This window comes from Rhodamnia argentea, chromosome 4 (assembly GCF_020921035.1).
Source record: "Rhodamnia argentea isolate NSW1041297 chromosome 4, ASM2092103v1, whole genome shotgun sequence".
NCBI lineage: Eukaryota > Viridiplantae > Streptophyta > Magnoliopsida > Myrtales > Myrtaceae > Rhodamnia > Rhodamnia argentea.
This window is the reverse complement of record NC_063153.1, coordinates 12,810,493-12,829,010: the sequence shown is the minus strand read 5'-3', so window position 1 is coordinate 12,829,010 and position 18,518 is coordinate 12,810,493. Positions and strand designations below refer to the sequence as shown.

The window sequence follows — 18,518 nt, the reverse complement described above, 5'->3', positions numbered from 1 at the left end:
GTCATGTGGAGCGTTGCCGGTGCACGCCCCTCTCCCCGCCCTCTCTCTCTACATCTCCCCGTTTTTCACACGGGTCAATCTCCGCGTGTCCTTCGCTTTCCGTGAAAAAAAGTCGGAGAAGAGAATTTGCATTCACAACACAAGCATGGATCATAATTCATACACACATTTTATTTTTATTTTTAGTAATTGCGTTCATTTTGTTAACATCGAAAATTGTGTTTTGCCGTTTATTTAGATTAAGAAATATTTTAGACCGGCGGTTCTCATAATAAAATCCCAATATGTATACTTTGGCTACATTAAATGTCGAGTCATATTACCTTCCGAGGGAAGAGAACGGTATCGGATGCTCTCGTATCATGCGTAGGCTCTCGGAACAGGTTGTGTCGCAAAATTACTTTCGAATCGTACGTCCCGATGAAACGAACTCTCTAGTAATCCTAATTGTTCAACAAGCAATGCTAGGAGTAATAGTAACGATACTTGTACATATTGATTCACTTAATGATACGTAGCAATGCTATAGAGGATACATGGGATATTATTGAATAAGTACTCGAACTGGAATCTCGTGACTTTGTCTCCATCCGACACCCGTGCGGGGAGGAGCACGCTTTTGTTGCTCCCTCGCATTACTCGGCGGACCGGACACGTATGCTTACAACATTGACATTCCCACCTTATTAATTACCATTATTTTTTTAATTAATCAACATTAATTAACATTATTTCCATCGGGACGATTTTTTTTACATGAATTAGCACCTTCATATTTGGTTAAAGTAGCGACCCCGAAAGAGACACGAATGCGATACGTAGGTTTCCAACATAAGTAATGAATTTACGGTGCTTCTTAATGACACGACTCGATATGATCAGAAAATTTTATTAGGATATGTGAAAATGAATGCCGGTCCGGATTTTAATGTACATACTCCGACTATGATCATCCAAGTTAAAGCCATCAATATGGGTTAAAGGAACTCGAGTATACTAGAAAATTTGATTAAGGTATGTGAAAATGATTTGCCATGGGTCAATGGACGTCGAGTGTACTAGATTATTTTTTTTATTTTTATTTCTTATTTTTTGAAAGAAAAAGACAGAAAGAAAAATAAATAAATAATGTAAAAACTGTTTAAGAGGCGGAACATCGCGATCGACCATTACCCACAGTAGCCCTCTGTCGGTTGCCGAGGAAAAAAAAAAAGCAAAAGACGATAGAAAATAAAAATAAATAATAAATTTTAAAATTTTAAAATTTTAAAATTTTAAAATTTTATTTTTTCACTAAATTGATATCGCATGAAAGTGGTTTAGCAATATCATTTTTTTTTCATAGAATTATAAGAAATAATTATTCTATAATTTGGTTAAATATAGAAGTGTCTAAATAATACATATTGTTTGACAAAAAAAAAAAAGTAATGCGGATTGTGTATAGGTCGTTAAAAGTGTACTGCATGAATATGGGTCAAAACGAGTTAAATAGATTAAAATGAATAAGATCATATAGGATCCGATCCAAACTTGAACTAATCTGCCCGTTTGACACATCTAATCGAAATCGATTTTTTGTTCTCTTTCGGGTGCTCACCTCGTGGTTGCCATTTTGCTTCTTGATATCATTCATATGATAAAAGCTACAACAAATAAAAAAAACACACACACACACAAGAAGAAAAGAGCTCTTTAATTTCTAGAAAGTCGTACGCATAGACATGCGTTGGCTAAACGGGATTGGATGTGAAGCGAGTGCATTTCAGGCCAACGTGAAACGAACTGCAGACAATCTTTTCCAGCGAGACGACCGTCACTGTCACCGGCTTTTCCACACACGCGCCACGTTGCGCGGTTGGCGGAAAAGGGTAACGCGCGCTTTGCCGTGACGCTCCTGATTTTTCAAGCTGGGATTTAAAAAAAGAATAAAGAATAAAGAATAAAGAAGGAAAAAGAAGGCGCGTGGGGCACACCCGACCCCATCACGTCGGTCTCCACATTCACCCGCGACACGGCACCTCCAAACGCCGCTAACGGCAGTTAACGCCACGTGAGCATTGAGGGTCGGAGGGGCAAACTCGAAAATCCATAACCACCCCCGTCGATCCCTCCACGGCCCCACGCTCCCTCGGCTTTGGGTAGCTGGTGCGCGCCGAGCCGAGCCGAGCCGATACAACGCCAAGTTTTAACTCACTCAGCTAATATATGCCATGCTTCCCTCCCCCCTCCTAAAAAAAAAAAAAACTAATAAATAAATTGAGTGAACTCGACTTAGTTTCTAACATTATAATGCTCGAAATTCAAATCGAACCATGTTTGATTCAAGCTCGAATGAACTCGACTTGAGTTCAAATTGAGACGTAGAAGGATTAAAAACTCGAACTCAATTAATTTGAATATTTTTTTTCCTTACATGTATGCTTATATGGGCATGTATACATGTGTAAGCATACTCACCCACGTGCGTACCACATGAATTTAAGGATTTTTGTGTCTATTTCTATAACTAGTAAATTTCTTGAAAAGATCGGTCGAAATTCAATGAGACTAGCAAGCCTCCCGAGATGTGTATTGGCAAGTTTGAATTCAAGCCCGACAAAAAGTCGAGCGGCTCAAACTTGACTCTAAATTAAGTGTGCGATCTCAAATAAATACCGAGTTGTATTTGAGCTACTCATGAGTAGTTTGACCTAATATTTAATTTGGGACGTAAACAAGGGTCCGAAAGATTCGAACTTAGGGCCAACTCTAAATTAAGTGCGCGATCTCAAATAATCATCGGCTCGTATTCAAGCTACTCACAAGTAGTTTGGCCTAATACGTAATTTGGGACGTAAATAAGGGCCCGAAAGATTCGAACTTAGCATCTCATCTTCTTATAGCACGTGAAATTTAGTGAATCATCACCAATTGTTCTAAAATTTTAAGCAGTTAAATGAAGGCGTGCGGTTCAATATTTAATCACTTCGACAATCAAAATGAAACATAGCAGGCCAAATTTCATGATTAAACATATTTTTGCTAACATTAATCATAGCATGTCATTCATTAAACAAAAAAAAAAAAGCTTCTAACGCTATTTTTTTTTTTTTTGGACATTCCTACTGCTATTATGTAACGACTAAATCCTAGATCGAGGATAACCCACGCTTCAAGTTGTCAAAAGATCGACATATTATAGAAAGAGATTATCATATCAAATGATCGAATTATCCGTAAAAAAAAGATTGAACATTCAACTAATGAAAAAAAAGAAGAAGAAAAAAGCCGGGGTCACATAAAATTCAAAAAATAAATGGAAGAGAGCTGACTGCAAAGGAGACGGCTAGTGGATGTGGATCGTCTCAAGAAAATTCAGAAGGGCAGTTTCGTAAATCCGACGGAAGCGAGGGCGGGGGGTGCAAAAACGTGGACGGCGTTACAACTCGAACGAAAAGGCCCACGTGTTTTGCAATTCCACGGAGCACGAACGCGCACCACCACCCCCCCAAATAAAGGCCAGACAATTAAAATAATCCCAAAAAATTATTTGAAATCCCGAAATAAAGAAATTTCCCCGACAAAGAAAAAAGAACGAGGAGGAGACCTCGGAAGCTACGAGGAACCTGTTCTTCTTCCCTCCCACACACACACCCCAACCAAAAAAAAAAAAAAAAATCAAATTAAAATAATAACAAAAATAAAAATAAAGAAAAAGAAAAAGCCTCCTCCTCCCACATATTCCTCGTGCTTCTTACTACTCAACCAACACTCTCTCTCTCCTCCCCCCAACCCACAATAAATCACGTCCTTTAACCTCCCTCCTCCTTCTCCTTCTGTCTCTCTATGTTTCTCTCTCTCTCTCTTCTCAGAGCATCACAGGAAAAGGCCCAACTGCTCGGAAAGCACACACGGCTTTTCTCAACTCCCCCTCCTCCTCCTCCTCCCTCCATTATTCCGGGGGTTTCTCGCCCGAAGCCGCGTGTCCGTTTCTTTTTTTGTGGTTTCTTGCTGGGTGTTACGGCGTAGGGCCAGAAGATGTCGTCGACGACCTCGTCGGGGCTCTCGGATTCCGGTGTGCTCGCCGGGCGGAACCTGTCCAGGTCCCCGGAGAAGCCCGCCAGCAACTTCTCCCAGACTTGCAGCTTGCTGAGCCAGTACTTGAAGGAGAAGGGCACTCTCGGCGATCTCACCCTCGGTACGCACATGACCCACCCTTTTCATCATTTTGTACGTTCGTTCCGACGTTGTCGTGGAAACGCTGTTTTGTAGATTCATGTCCCTTCCTCGTGGAGAATAAATTGGAAATGGGTTTTTGAATTCTTTTTCTTCGATTCGATGGTGTTTGGTGATTTTTGTTTTTTTTTTTGTTTTTTAATACGAGAGCCGTCTTCTTCGTTTTCTTGTTCCGTGTTCGTGGGCGTTCCCACCTGCGAAATGTCCATTTCCTCTGTGCATTACGTCAAACGGGTCATGTGCAGTGGAGGGTTGCTTGTGGATGTTGGCGCTGGCGACTCGTAGTTAGGATTCTGGTGATTTCGAATTATTGTGGCACGATAATTTTCCTTGGAATTTTCGAGATTCGACACCTGTCCGCGACAAACACTCGCGCTTTGAATTTGCCTTCCGCTGATTTACGCAACGTGAAGAAAATGCCTAATTGGGTTCGTTCTGTTGCGACTTTCTCTCTTCTGTTGGCTAGAGAACCGGGCCTTTTGTTTTTCTCTCTTATAAATTTATTTTGGAAGAGTATTGTTAGTATACCAATTCCCTTCACTTGGGGACTATATAAGTTTGGTCTCGGAAGAGGTTTATGAAGTTCATAGGACAATGTTCTGTCGGGAGAGGGAGATCGAAATGACTTATTTTCTGATGTATCGACACTATTATTATGCAGGCGCGCCCGAGATGCTGCGTCAGGCTGCCGGGGCGAACCCGATGAACTTCGCGGCGCCTCCTCCTCGGCCAGTGAAGTCCATGGATCTGTTCCCTCAGCAAGTCGGTTTCGGCTACACCAAGGAAGGTGTTGCAAGAGTTGCTGCTGATTCAATGTAAGTCGGGATTTGCCTTCTTTTATCATTTGGTTTTCTCTCAACGGGAACACGAAATTACTGTTGGAAAAAAATTAGAACTATACATGATAATGAAGTGGTGTATATGACAAGCACTGTAGCTGAATAGTAATTACTTGATGAAGAAGCTTTATGCTCAAATGAATCTGATGATTAGCTTATTTTAAGGCAAAGCGATAAAGAGTTCATCTATGTTTGAGCCATTCAACATTCTTTACTTCAAGAAAATGCAAAGTCTCTTCCTTAATTCATGCAGGGACATTGGTAGATACTTGTCGAACCTATTATTCGATTTTATCGAAAGTATTGTAATTTTTTTAGGAGATGGATTTAAAAGTTGTGTTTATGGTTTTACAGTGAGGCCAGACCTGCTACTAAGGAGCCAGAAGCTGCACAGATGACCATTTTCTATGCTGGGCAAGTCATCGTGTTCAACGATTTTCCGGCTGATAAGGCGAAAGAGGTCATGCTCATGGCAAGCAAGGGAAGCCCGCCCAATTTCACCCCTCCGGGCACTCCCACTCTGTCCAACGGGAGAAATGCTTACGCCCCTGAAACTGTCAAAAGCCGGGTCAATCCGGTCCTCAGCCGTGGCCTCCCCCCGCATCATCCGGCTATTAACATTATCCAAGCGTGCCTCCCTGAGCCAACAGTTTCAGGTAATGATCTTCTTTTTGGACCATATGGCGTTATTTCTTAATTGATTAGGGACGAACTTCGAATTCTTACCAAGCCTTCTGCTGATATTTTTCATTTCCCTGTGATTGCAGATCTGCCTATCGCCCGGAGAAACTCGCTCCACCGCTTCCTGGAGAAGAGAAAAGATAGGTAGGCATTCCGACACCAGTCCGAACATATGCGGTCTTCGCTGTGTTTTTCCATCTTTGGATCTATTGCTAATCTTTGTCTTTCTGGTTTCATTTTCACAGGATAACAGCGAGAGCACCATACCCAACAACCGGCTCACCCGCACCTCCTTCCAAGCCTGCTGAGAGCAAGTCATGGCTCACCTTAGCTGCTCAATCACAGTAGTTTGAGCATATTATTTTCATCATCATCATCATTATTAGTTATTAATCTTAGCAATTATTAAGTTTTTGCTAATGGTGATTTCCTTAGCTCCAGTTCCCTTTTTAGCTCTTCGAGCTATGGCTCTCCTGACCATTGCCAGCAAAGCCAATTAGGCCTAACTGTCCATTAAATTCTACCATTATTTGTAATTAATAACTCCAGCACCCCGCTTTCAATTTGCTACAATTACTACTAATTCTGCTTAAATGTAACTTTTTTATGTGCAAGTATGGAAATTTCCCATCAATTGCGACACCGCCGCGCGGTGAATTCAGCCGATCGGAAGAGTCGCGCTTTTTTTTGGTGCCCCAAAGGACCGATTAGGGGACATTTTCAATATGAATAAAACGTCGCGTTCGAATCGATACGCATCGAACACCTAAAGGACGGCATGCTTTGACCAAATCAGAATCAAATATGTTGGCGAAGAAAAAAAGCGTACGCGTCTTTGAAAGTTGAACGCAGGAGTGAAAGATGGAAAATAGGGGCAGACAGCAGACAACAATATTTTTTGCATGGTCCCACGAACTAAAGGGCAAGTCAACAAGTAGGAGGAGATTAGGTGCCCTAAAGGAAAGGGAAAAAAAAAAAATGGGGGATGACCCATTTTCGAGAGTTGTTCAAATTGGTCACATGGTTCACGTCCCTGTCCTTTCTTGGTAAGTAAATTCGAGTCTTTTTAGGACAGCATCGATGGGCGTAGGTTGGACAGACCCCTCTTGGGAGGATCGGCAGCATCACATTCACATGCCCTGTTTTTCATGGGTGGTAGGGTCGACCCGATTTGACCGAATCCATCTAAATCTTCTGACTTGTCAAATGAGATGCATGTTTCTCTTTTATTTTTTCTTTTTTTCTTTTCTTTTTAAGAATGTGGGTGCTTTTTTTTTTTAATTTCCTTTTTTGTTTTCTTGGTGGGGCCCGCTTTTTTTTTTTTTTTTTTTTTTTTTTTTTTTTAAACTTGGTCCTGTGGTGGAAGGAAACCAATGCTGACCAGAGTTATGGGTCTTCTTTTAGGTCATTTGGTGGTACGACTTGGTTTGGTTTTTTTTCTATTCTTTCTTTGGAGACAAGATAGCGTTAGGGAATGATTTGGGTTTTTGGGAGCAGAGTCTCCAGGTTTTGCTAATTTGAATTGCTTTTGTTTTGTTCTCTTTACATCAATTGGAATGGCTTCTCCTCTTATGAGGAGCAAATGCATGTCGTTTTCCCTATATTTCGGTTTGTAGGCGCAGCGCGTGCACAAAGTATGGCCCCGCTTCGGTCGAAATTTTCGTGATCGAGTTCATGTAACGACCACTTATGTTCTAGAAAGGTGAGCGTGAAATCTCAGGTTCGATTCTCACTAGATAAGACTTCTTCCGGAGCAATGAACGGGGAAAAGGAATTGTTGAATACTTTAAACCCCGATGTATATAACTTGTCCTTGACAAAGATTCACACGATGATAGCCTATGAAGTGGCCTGCCATATCATGTCTATTGACACATCAAGTTTCTCTAAAGATCGTGAAATCTCGGGTTCGATTCTCGTTGGATACGGCTTCTTTGGGGCAAGAAACGGGGAAAGGAAATTAATATCGAACACTATAACGTCGATACAGATAACTTGTTTTTAATAAGATACGGACGATAATAGTTAGCCTTATGAAGTGGCCCAGCATACCACGGGACGATAACATTGAAAAAGAAGAAGAAGAAGAAAAGAACGATCGATTCATCAACTGTCTCCCACGATCGTGAAGGCTTTGCTCGTGAGTTTGATGAATCACCTCACGATAACATATAGAAAATCTATCTTTACGATGTGATGCCACTTGTTAATAAAACTGGAAACTTTGAAAAATTGATAATTCCTTACTACTCAAAGCAAGTTGAGGCATGCACTAAAATCGCAATCTGGTCGGAAAATCAAAGCTGGCCCATCTGGCAGCCCATGTTTTCCACGCGCGTTAATGTCTCCCTCGATTTTTATAACCTTGCTTTGGTTCGTTTCTTCCTCGTGAATGATCATCGTGTTTTGTACTAAGTTAGAGGCGGCTTACGCTAAGCATTCCTGGTTAAGCACGACTACCAAGTCACCAACCTCAGTCGCTAAAAACATGGGTGTCGGATTCATCGTCAAAAAGCAAAGCTTCATTTGAGTAGCCATCGAGACAACTGAAAAGGTGACAAAGAGGCTTAGCTTCGTTGTCGGAAGACTTGCATAGGTTGTTCGAGCAAAACAATGGGCGAGCAACCGGGCGGGTTCAACCCCGAAACCGAACTGAACCGGCAGTACCCCGATTGATTCTAGGCCGGTTTACATAAGGACCGGTTCGGTATCCGGATGAAAAAATTGAAAAACCTGCCTCGAGCGATTCAGTTCCCTATTTTATGTCGAGAATTATCGACGTGAGGCCTGGTTTTGGACCAAATTTTAAAATCTCTTAAATACTTTCCTATTCCGTCTTATATTGGATTTGCTTTATGGGGGATTTTACATCATGACTACAAAATAGATATGCTCGATTCACTAACATAAAATAATAAGACAAAAGAAAGATAGCTTTCGGTTCGGAAATGCTCAGGAAGTTTTATGGGAAATTTCGATCGACTTTGAAACCAGCTAGTTCGATTTCACGCCCCTTCTAGAGGGAAGCGGTTTAGTTCACGGTTTCAAAATGGGAAACCAATTCTAACAGGTAAGTAATTTACCCACTTTGAAATCGATCATCCTTGAGTAAAACATGGTAAAGTATGAAGCTGATCTCAAAAGGTTAAATAGAGCTATAATAATGTAAAAGGAAAAATGGCTGTTGCAACAAACAAACAAAAAAAAAAATCAACAATTATCGAAGAACATAAAAGGAATTGAGAGATTATGGCTTTTAACAGAACAAGTCTTTCGATCCGCAAACATATGAACATACGAATTCCCGAGCACGGCGAGATGAGACGAATCATAATCGGAACACAGGCAAAGTCGGGCCGGACGAAATCGCCGTCGTATTGCCGTCCCTAGTTTGGACCGTCGGCTTCCGAAATTATGACAGAATAGGAATATGCAAAAAAATATGAATTTCGCCAAGCTTGGGCCGTGGCTTCTTCTTCATCATGTGAAATGTTCACTTCACACGACTTCTAGCCCGGTCTCTTATATTCACATACATAACCAATGTAAAAGGAGGCCTCGATCAGCAACGTTGGATTGCAATGGCAATTCTGTTGTAAAATGGGCAAAAGCTCCACATTGGCAATTCCCTTTCTTTATTCCCAATCAGGTGGCCAGTTTGACGTGTTTCTGCATTTGTCGGGCGGGCCCTATATGTTTCTCCGAAAATTTTAGGGCCCATTACCTAGACCCGTCAAACGAATGGATCAGGGTTGAAAATGAACCAACCCCAATAGATCCGTTTAACCCGTTTTTGACCAATTTTTATGCAATGCAAATTCGGTGACTCGTATACAACCCGACACATACCCAACTCATACTCGATCATACCCGACCCAATATAAGGGAACTCATACCCAAACCGAGGTAAGTAAGCGCTGCATTGAGTGAGGGTAAGAGAAAATGAAGAGAGATTCATAGAGACGATTTGGGTCTAGGTCGTAAATCCATTTATGACATATTTACGACCCATTTATGCAACCCGTATAATATGTAAACTCATTTATTAAATATAACTAACCTATATAATAACTTACCTTCTCGTATATGGGTTAAGAAATGGATTTATGACCCGTTTTAACGAAACGGGTTTAATGATACTGACTCGGGCTCCTGCTCGAGTCTGATGTGGACGGGTCTAGTCGGACCAGGGCACTCGGATCTGGCAAACATTTTACCCGTTTAAAACTTCAAGCCCGGCCCAACCGGAGGAAATTTTGCAATGAGCCCATTCAATTACACAGGCGGGCCAGTTAAGCGGGCCATGGTCCGTCCGTGTAACTAATGGATCTTAACACCACCCATGACGAACGAACCAGTGATGGACCGATGATATTGTCCGAAAGTCTTGGACTTAACAATGAGGTGATTATGGTTCAATTGAATGATTTAGAAATTATTATTTTTATAATATTTGTATTTATTGAAATAATTAATTAATAAAAAAAATTCATTATCAACGATGATTTATTTATTTAAATATTTTCGTGAACGATGAATTTATTTTTGTAAACGATACAAACCATTGATTTAGGAAAACATTCTTTATTTATTCATTTTTCTGCGAAATAACCAGACCCTAAGGATGTGTTAGTCTTGAGAAAGACTTCATGGTAAAAGAAAATGCTTTCCATTAAATCATTTTCCTAAAAAAATATTTTTCCCTTTTCAAGTCAGGGAGTTCATATTACAAAATTTAAACATGGGAAAAATACCATAGAAGTCTTAAGTCTATTACATTTGTGTCAATTCAATCATAAACCTTTTGTATTTGTGCTAATTGAATAAATCTAGTCAATTTTCACTCAAAATCGCTGACGTAGGCCGTCCTACGTGGCGTGCTGTCGCTAACAATGACATTTTAACTATTTATTTAAATGAAATTGTATTTATCATTTTTTTTTGTCTTTCGGTTTTTATTCGTTTAATTTCGGCTGGCCCTCGTCGGGGCCTTCGTCGCCCAACCCTCGGCCAAATCTAGCGAGGGTCACTTGGATAGAATGAAATGAAAAAAAAAGAAAAAAATTAAATTTTCAAATAAAAAATATTACTAAAAAATTTCCGTGTCAATGCCGGTCGCACCGCATAGTGCGGCCGACGTCTATCTAGCGGTATTCTACTAAAATTGAATGGATGGACTCAATTGGCATAAAAATAAAAAGGTTTATGACTGAATTAATCAAATTAAAAAGTTTATGACTGAATTGGTATCAATGCAATAGATTTGGACTTTTTTTTGTACCTTTCCCCCTTTAAACATGCATATTTTCTTTAACCTTAAATGATTTTCCAATCGTCTTATTATTTTCAATAAATTAGACAATTGAAAGTCCGAAAAATTAATTTAAAAAAAATACTTTCATTCAAGCAAATGCATCCCGATCGTGTGATTTTCTGCTGCATTTCGATTCCGTTTGGCGTCCAAATTACATCGGACCAAGTCATTATGTTCCCAAATAAGCGTAAGCTAAATGGACCAAGTTATAAGCGATCGTTGATCCGAACCAAACTGTAAATTGAGTTCGGTTTGCTCGGTTCTCTCGTGCCATCATATTAACTCGGAAGATTTTGAATCAAAAAATTGGAACTCCATATTGTCACTTGATATTGATATGGAGTTGCATAGAAAGAAGCTAATTTTATTTAGAGATGAGCATGATCCGGATGGGCGGTTCCTATCGATTGAAATTGCTCGAATGGGTCAACAAAACCGGTCCAACAAGCAAAAGGGGGCGACCGATAGCGAGAGAGGAAGGCAATGTATTGTTGGAGGCACGGCCATGAGTCGAGGCCGTAAGTTGAGAGACGGATACGGAAGGACCGATGTGAGAGTGCGAATTTGAGACGATATGAACGAGTTTTAAATTAAGGATCATATATTATCAGTCCGGTCCGGGTGCGGGGGTAGGCAATTCGACAGTTGGAACCGGCAACCGGACTAGTTCCTGCCAGTTTAGGAATAAAATAAAATGTAGTATACGTCCCATGAAGAGACCTTAAAATAAAACAAAATAAAATAAAAACAGAGACTGAAAAAAAAAATCAAAACGAAAATACAAATAAAAATGCCCGTATAAATATGCAGGAACGGAGCCATCCATTGCTCTCACCTCTGTGTCTCCTCTTTCATCTGCTTCCTGCGATCGATCTTGCCTTTTTTTCTTTTTCCCTCTCTTTTTCGAGGGTTTTCTTTCATTTTCTTCTTTTCCTTTCTCTGTTCTTTCCTTCAATTTTCCCTTCTTCCTTTTTTTTTTTTTTGGGTCTGCCCCCTCGTTTTTCGTCGATTTTGCTCTTCGTCTCCGCATCTCCTGCGACACCGAACCCTAGGGGGTTTGATTTTTTTTTTTCTTTTTTGGTTCCATTTTTTTTGCATAAATAGATAATCGGGGATTGGAAGATGCAACAGCAGAGGCTTCTGAAGCAACACGCGATGATGCAGCAGTCGCTCTACCATCACGGTCTTCTAGCTGCTCCTCAGGTAATTTTTTTTTTCCCCTTGATTTTGGTAATCACTGGTTTTCGTAGCTCGTTTTCGCTTTGGTTTTGGCGTCTTTGTGGGAGCTGGGCAGATGGGGGTGGCGACTGCGACGGGTGGGCGTTTTAGGGTTTTTGCTCTGCGGAGAAATTCTTGTGGGATGAGTCTGCCCTGTGTGATGCGCGGGGTGAGTGTGATGAGTTGGTGGTCTCTCGGTTTCGTCTCGTTGTCGATCAATCCGAGCTTTTTCTGTGTGAGAAGCTTCTGTGTGATAGTCTATTTTTGGTTAAATTAGCGTATTCTTTATGGTGTCGGCCAGGAAGACCTTTTTCCTATGATGGGTGTTAGAATTTCTTCCTTTTTGGTTTTAAATTTCAAAGCTTTAGAGTGGATTGAAATGCTTGTGATGTTTGTCTAGTTTAGCATTCATTGAAGGGAACGACTCATTCACCGGCTATCCGGAGTTACTCGTCAATATGCTTTCTCTCTTTTTTTGTTTGTTTGTTTTGGGGGCTTTGGGGATTTGGGGAAGGGGGGGGTGTGGTTTGGGAGGAGGTTGCAATTGCACTGGATTTAATGTGATATTGAGGTTAAACGTTCAAGTGGCATTTTAATGAATTCATTATTTAGGCATGTGAGCGGGAGCACCACTTTGCGCTAGGGCTTTGTTTGGTTGAGTTTATTGTTCTTTCCTCTTTTTATGGTTCTGGATTTTTGACATTTGGTCTTTTAGCAGATAGAGCCTATCTTGAGCGGAAATCTGCCACCTGGGTTTGACTCAACTACATGCCGCAGTGTGTGAGTGTCTGCGTATAAATTCCTTTAGTAGCTTCTTAGCTCTTCTTTTCTGCTGGTCAGCTATTGTTTCTCTCATTAACATCTTTCAGCATCTTTTGGGTGGCTGCTGCACTTATTTGTGCCCTTAAATTGGAGGAATGATTCCTCAATGAAAATATGCAGCTGAAAAAGTCATCCCGAGTCAGGACTTGATTAATTTTTCAGCCCAAGTGATCCCAGAGATTCTATTTCTCACTTTTCTTGCTATGATGTGTTGTTAAGTTGTCTTTAACTTTGATCCTTTTCATTTTGCTATGATGTGTTGTTAAGTCATCTTTAACTTTGATCCTTTTCATTAGTAATCTATCTGGATTTCTCATTTTCACTCTTCTTACCTGATGATCTATTGCAGGTATGTTGGAAACATCCACCCTCAGGTCGCAGAACCCCTTCTTCAAGAGGTTTTCTCAAGCGCTGGTCCTATTGAAGGATGCAAGCTAATTAGGAAAGAGAAGGTTAATTTTTGCTTTTCCACCCCAGTGGCAACATTTGCAACTTGAGGATGTTAAGAAACAAACTTGCATATGTTCCCTTAGGGACTTCTTCAGGGGAGTTGAACCTAGTGTAGTCAAAAGTGCACAGGGCAGCACGCCTGGGTACAAAAACGAGATGAGGCGAGGCGATGGCCTTGCGCCTCGTTCCCTTAATAAAGTGCATGCCTTTCTTCCCTAAGCCATCAGGCGCACGGGGCGCAAGGTGCTTGTCTGATGCAAATTGTATGGAAACCCTAAGGTGTCTTTCTTTTGAAAGAGATTTATCCTTCTATTTCAAAAAGATAGACCCAAAAAGGGACCCCAAACTAGAATAAAGTAATTCTTAAACCTAGACGAAATTGGTGACTTTGTTTTCTTTCAAGTTGTATGACATTATGTACGGGTTACTTTTTACTCCATCTCAATGGATAAGTGCACACTTTTCTTGCACATCATCTACGCTTTAGGTATGGTTTATATTTTTTGTGTATAAGCTATTCTTATTTGAGACTGTCAGTCCTAAAAGGTTCTGCTTTATAGTGCCTCACTTCGCTCAGGCGAGCGCTTTTCCATCCCCTTGCATTTTAGCCGTTTTAGGGTGCGCTTTTGCCTTTGACTACACTGGTTGTATCTGGATTTGGTTGTGCAAAATTGGCTGGGATTTGTAGTACGGCTAGTGGCCATTGCTTAGCTTTTGTTTTTATCTATTGATGGAGCTTTTCACGGTTTTATTTGTTGGTAGTTGCTGACTGCATTGATTTTCGGTTTAATTGTTGTACTTTTGTAGTCATCATATGGTTTTGTGGACTACTTTGATAGAAGATCTGCTGCCCTTGCCATTGTGACTCTCAATGGGAGGCATTTGTAAGTCCAGAAAGAAATAAAGCCCACTTTATTTCTCCTCTTTTTCCTTGTATGTTGATGATTTGTTTGCAGGTTTGGACAACCAATCAAAGTTAACTGGGCATATGCTAGTAATCAGAGAGAGGACACATCCGGTATGTAGTAGAATGAATACATCCTGCAATTAGTATGTCCATAGCATAGGACACTAGCATGTTTCTGGCATGCACATGATAAGTGTCCTCTTTCAATGCAGGGCACTTTAATATATTTGTTGGCGATTTGAGCCCAGAGGTTACAGATGCGACATTGTTTGCTTGCTTCTCTGTTTATTCAAGTTGTTCGTAAGCTCCCTGCTCTGCTTTCTTATATGTTCTTTTGCATGTTTGCAATCTTTTTGTGATTTCGAATTGGAAGATATCCACATGTGTGACCTATGATTGAAAAAACACTGTATGCATATTGATGTTGCTCGATTTTTTGTAGAGACGCAAGGGTTATGTGGGATCAAAAGACCGGGCGTTCCAGAGGATTTGGTTTTGTCTCGTTTCGTAATCAGCAGGTACATAGTTCAATTTCTTTGGTAATGTTTCTTTTGCACTACAAATATACTCCATCCTTCTTAAAAGGCGTACTTTCTAATCACTGTGTAATGTTCCTTATACATGATTTGACACTTTTTTTAAACAGGAGGCTCAGAGCGCAATAAATGATTTGAATGGTATGTGAATCCCTTGCCAATTCTTTTATATTCAATTTATTTTCTGTTCTGGCTCATGTCTGTAATTTGCTTTGAGGAAATATTTGGGGGGTTGGACCTTTTAGGTATTTCTTTATAGGAAGAGTAATCATTTTGTCTTTGTATGATCGTGGACTCTTATTTATTTTATTAGGCTATGTTATTTAGATATGGCTTGAATTAGCATCTCTTCCTTTAATGAAACGAGTGTTAAAATTTAGTTCTGGTTGTTCAGTATTATTGTAGTTGACTGGCATTTATGGTATTAACATTCAATTTATTCGCGGGTGTTCACTGATGGCAAAACATCAAAGTGTACGTGATTGATTGATATACTTGATATCAAAATGCCTTTCTTCTTTTATTCATGCCAGTGGAATGGTGGAGCGAGGGATGGAGGAGCATCTTATGATTCTTTGCTTTTTACTATTATGAGTATCACTTTGGAAAGTCAAAACTGATAGTCTGTATATTGTGTTATCCTCTAATTACATGTGATTACTTTGCAATCAACCCATTTTTAGTTCTTTGTTTCTAGTTTCTATTGAATGCAATTCATCCATTTTAATGATGCAGGAAAGTGGCTTGGAAGTCGTCAAATACGTTGTAACTGGGCGACGAAGGGTGCTAGTTCTAATGATGATAAACAGAGTGATGCCAAAAGTGTGGTCGAGCTAACAACTGGAACATCGGGTAACGTTTTCTGGATGGTGTGTATAATTCTATTAGATTCTATATGATACCCTTCTTAATTTTTATTCTGGGTGGATGTGGCTCATCCTGAGATATTGATAGCTATTTTGGGATTGGTGTAGTTATACAGAAGTACGATTCATTTAGAAGCCAATAGACATTGGTTGTCAATTTGTGGTGCTTAATAAGCTGTTTCATGATTTGGTTCTTCTGCATGGCCGGGTCAAACAATTTGTCATTCTCCCCCTCCACCAAACCACTAGGCCTGATGCCCTTTTAAGTTTGTCATGTTACTTTCCAAGTGTGAGGTGGTAAGTCTGTGTTTTGATTTATTTTTTTCTTTTTCATTCTCCTTCCACCATGCAGATGATGGTCAAGAGAGGAATAGTGATGATGCTCCAGAGAACAATCCCCAATATACAACTGTTTATGTTGGCAATCTTGCTCCTGAGGCAAGGATTTGGTCCCTTTTTTTTAGACCATTCTAAGTTTTTTGTCTTTTGTCTTTTCCCCCTCTTTTCTTGGTGATCCATCGACATTAGCTACTTCTTTTTCATCTTTCTCTTGCTCGGCTTTTTTTGTCTTTGGATCGAAAGCATTTTGTGTTGCTTGTGGCTAAGACCATCCAAATTCATGTTGCTCATGTTCAGATCAAAATTTTCTGTCAGTAGGCTTATTCATATCAATGAAGCTCATGTAGTGTAGAACATCTAACCTCAGGGGGATGACAGATCTAAAAGGTAGTCGAAGGTCGTTCTAGAAACTGACCCACACTGTGTTGAGTTTTGCTTTGACTTCTCGGTGTGCGATATTTATTCAGTTGTATTTGATTGCCGATTGGATGGCAAATGTCATGATTCACTGGATCTGTCAAACTAAAGGATACTAGAGCTAAAGCATCTGCTTTTTAATTTTTCTTTAACCTCATATTGGTGATTTTGCAGGTTACTTCAGCTGATCTGCATCGGCATTTTCATGCCCTTGGTGCTGGGGTCATAGAAGATGTGCGGGTGCAACGCGATAAAGGTTTTGGGTTTGTTAGGTACTGCACACATGCTGAAGCTGCACTGGCCATACAGATGGGAAATGCTCGCATTCTCTGTGGTAAACCGATCAAGGTATTTAGATATAAAAGTTAGCTTTAATTTTGACATATTCCGTAGTTTTCCTTTGTTTAAAATTTTCTGGTAGAATAAATCAGCATATCAACACTTGAACTGCTAGCGCATCTCATGGGTCCAAGCCTGTTCTTATTCTACAGCTGGATAAGTTGTTGAGGCATGTCTCTCATGCGAGTCATACATTCATGAATGAGGTTTTTAAGACATTGAAAGATTTGAATCTTTGAAGAATAGGAGCACTATTGAGCAGGCTAGAATTGAAAAATAGGATCATGTTTGTTGGTGGCTTCTTAATGACCTTGGAGTCATCCCCAAAGTAAGAAATCTAGTTTCCTTGCATACGTTAGTACACATATCTTGTTCCTTGGTGGAACTGTCCTATTTATCATCTGCAATATCCTACCGAGTTGAATGACAACTGGAATCTACTAACGCAACTGCCTTTCTTTGCCCAATATCTCCTAATGTGACAACCACATTGGGCATGGATGGTACTTCAGAGAGGGATGGACATTGTTTGTTTGTTATTGCACTTTGCTTATGTTGCCCTGTACTGCAGAGATGGGGAGAGAGATTGTTTGTTATTGCACTTTGCTTATGTTGCCTAACTTCCGAGTGTGGAGCAGATATATGTCTGTCACTATGCTTGACGTGAATGATGGTTTGATTAAACTACCTCTATTTCTCTCAGTGCTCCTGGGGTAACAAACCAACTCCCCCAGGAACGAGTTCCACTCCCCTTCCACCACCAGCTGCTGCCCATATACCAGGTTTTTCAGCTGCTGACCTGGCTGCTTATGAACGGCAAATGGCTCTGAGCAAGATGGGTGGCATGCAAGCCCTTATGCACCCTCAGAGTCAACACATGCTCAAACAGGCAGCCATGGGGATGGGTGCCGCTGGAGCCAGTCAGGCAATCTATGATGGCGGGTTTCCAAGTGCCGCGACAACCCAGCAGCTCATGTATTACCATTAGATTATGAGACGTGATTCTCATCCCTACTGTACAATGATCCCGAAGCAGAAATAAGTCTTGGCAGAACAAAGAACAAATGTTTGGCGTTTTACTTTGTTAATACTGTATTTGCTACTCGTAGGATTCAGATTGCTTAACTGATGCTTCGCTATGATTGGTCGACTCTTGTGATCGTCGCTGCTATTAACTCTTTTTAGTCAGTCCATATCCTTAGGGGTGTCAAAATAAAACCGAACCATTAACCGAACCAAAAATTTCACACATTTTAGTTCGGTACGGTTTCGGTTTAGGTAATGAAATGAAAAATCATTCTTGTTTTTCGGTTTGGGAAATTTATCACTGATTTGGTTCGGTATGCGGTTAACCGAACTAAAAAAAAGGCCCATCTTCTTAAAGGCCCGTTTTATTAATTTAACGTTTTACAATGCCTCTCTTCTTTTTCACCCCTAAAAAAAGTGCTTCCGTGAAACCCTAATTAGCCTCTCCTTTAGCGTCCCGTCATTGAAGCCCCTCAAGCTCAACCTCACCATCATCAACGTCGAGCACCTCATCAAGCACGCCAACCGGAAGAACGGCGACCTCAA

General features: G+C 40.5%; 2 protein-coding genes across 3 annotated transcripts; both read left to right on the top strand.

Moving 5' to 3' along the window:
* The first annotated feature begins 3,943 nt into the window (after positions 1–3,943).
* Positions 3,944–6,344, top strand: LOC115746731 (protein TIFY 10a-like). Its single transcript, XM_030682625.2, has 5 exons — positions 3,944–4,180; positions 4,880–5,033; positions 5,412–5,713; positions 5,825–5,882; positions 5,984–6,344. The coding sequence occupies exons 1-5, from the start codon at positions 4,021–4,023 to the stop codon at positions 6,084–6,086; spliced, it is 777 nt and encodes a 258-aa protein (XP_030538485.1). The 5' UTR covers positions 3,944–4,020; the 3' UTR covers positions 6,087–6,344.
* Positions 6,345–11,921: 5,577 nt separating this feature from the next.
* LOC115746729 (oligouridylate-binding protein 1-like) lies at positions 11,922–18,126 on the top strand. 2 transcript variants are annotated; one of them, XM_030682623.2, is made up of 12 exons: positions 11,922–12,255; positions 12,986–13,050; positions 13,442–13,544; positions 14,350–14,426; positions 14,499–14,560; positions 14,662–14,749; positions 14,892–14,967; positions 15,096–15,126; positions 15,721–15,837; positions 16,204–16,289; positions 16,782–16,955; positions 17,650–18,126. In XM_030682623.2, the coding sequence occupies exons 1-12, from the start codon at positions 12,175–12,177 to the stop codon at positions 17,932–17,934; spliced, it is 1,245 nt and encodes a 414-aa protein (XP_030538483.1). In that variant the 5' UTR covers positions 11,922–12,174; the 3' UTR covers positions 17,935–18,126. The 2 variants fall into 2 exon arrangements, with proteins under 2 accessions (XP_030538483.1, XP_030538484.1); XM_030682624.2 differs by having other exon boundaries at positions 11,924–12,255; positions 12,989–13,050.
* The last annotated feature ends 392 nt before the right edge of the window (positions 18,127–18,518 follow it).

Excerpts from the sequence above, each read along its gene's own strand:
- LOC115746729 (XM_030682623.2), top strand. The coding sequence starts at position 12,175 with ATGCAACAGCAGAGGCTTCTGAAGCAACACGCGATGATGCAGCAGTCG. Across the intron at positions 14,427-14,498 it reads ACTCTCAATGGGAGGCATTT|GTTTGGACAACCAATCAAAG; the intron begins GTAAGTCCAGAA and ends ATTTGTTTGCAG. Across the intron at positions 15,127-15,720 it reads CGCAATAAATGATTTGAATG|GAAAGTGGCTTGGAAGTCGT; the intron begins GTATGTGAATCC and ends TTAATGATGCAG.
- LOC115746731 (XM_030682625.2), top strand. The coding sequence starts at position 4,021 with ATGTCGTCGACGACCTCGTCGGGGCTCTCGGATTCCGGTGTGCTCGCC. Across the intron at positions 5,034-5,411 it reads AGAGTTGCTGCTGATTCAAT|TGAGGCCAGACCTGCTACTA; the intron begins GTAAGTCGGGAT and ends ATGGTTTTACAG. Across the intron at positions 5,883-5,983 it reads CTGGAGAAGAGAAAAGATAG|GATAACAGCGAGAGCACCAT; the intron begins GTAGGCATTCCG and ends TCATTTTCACAG.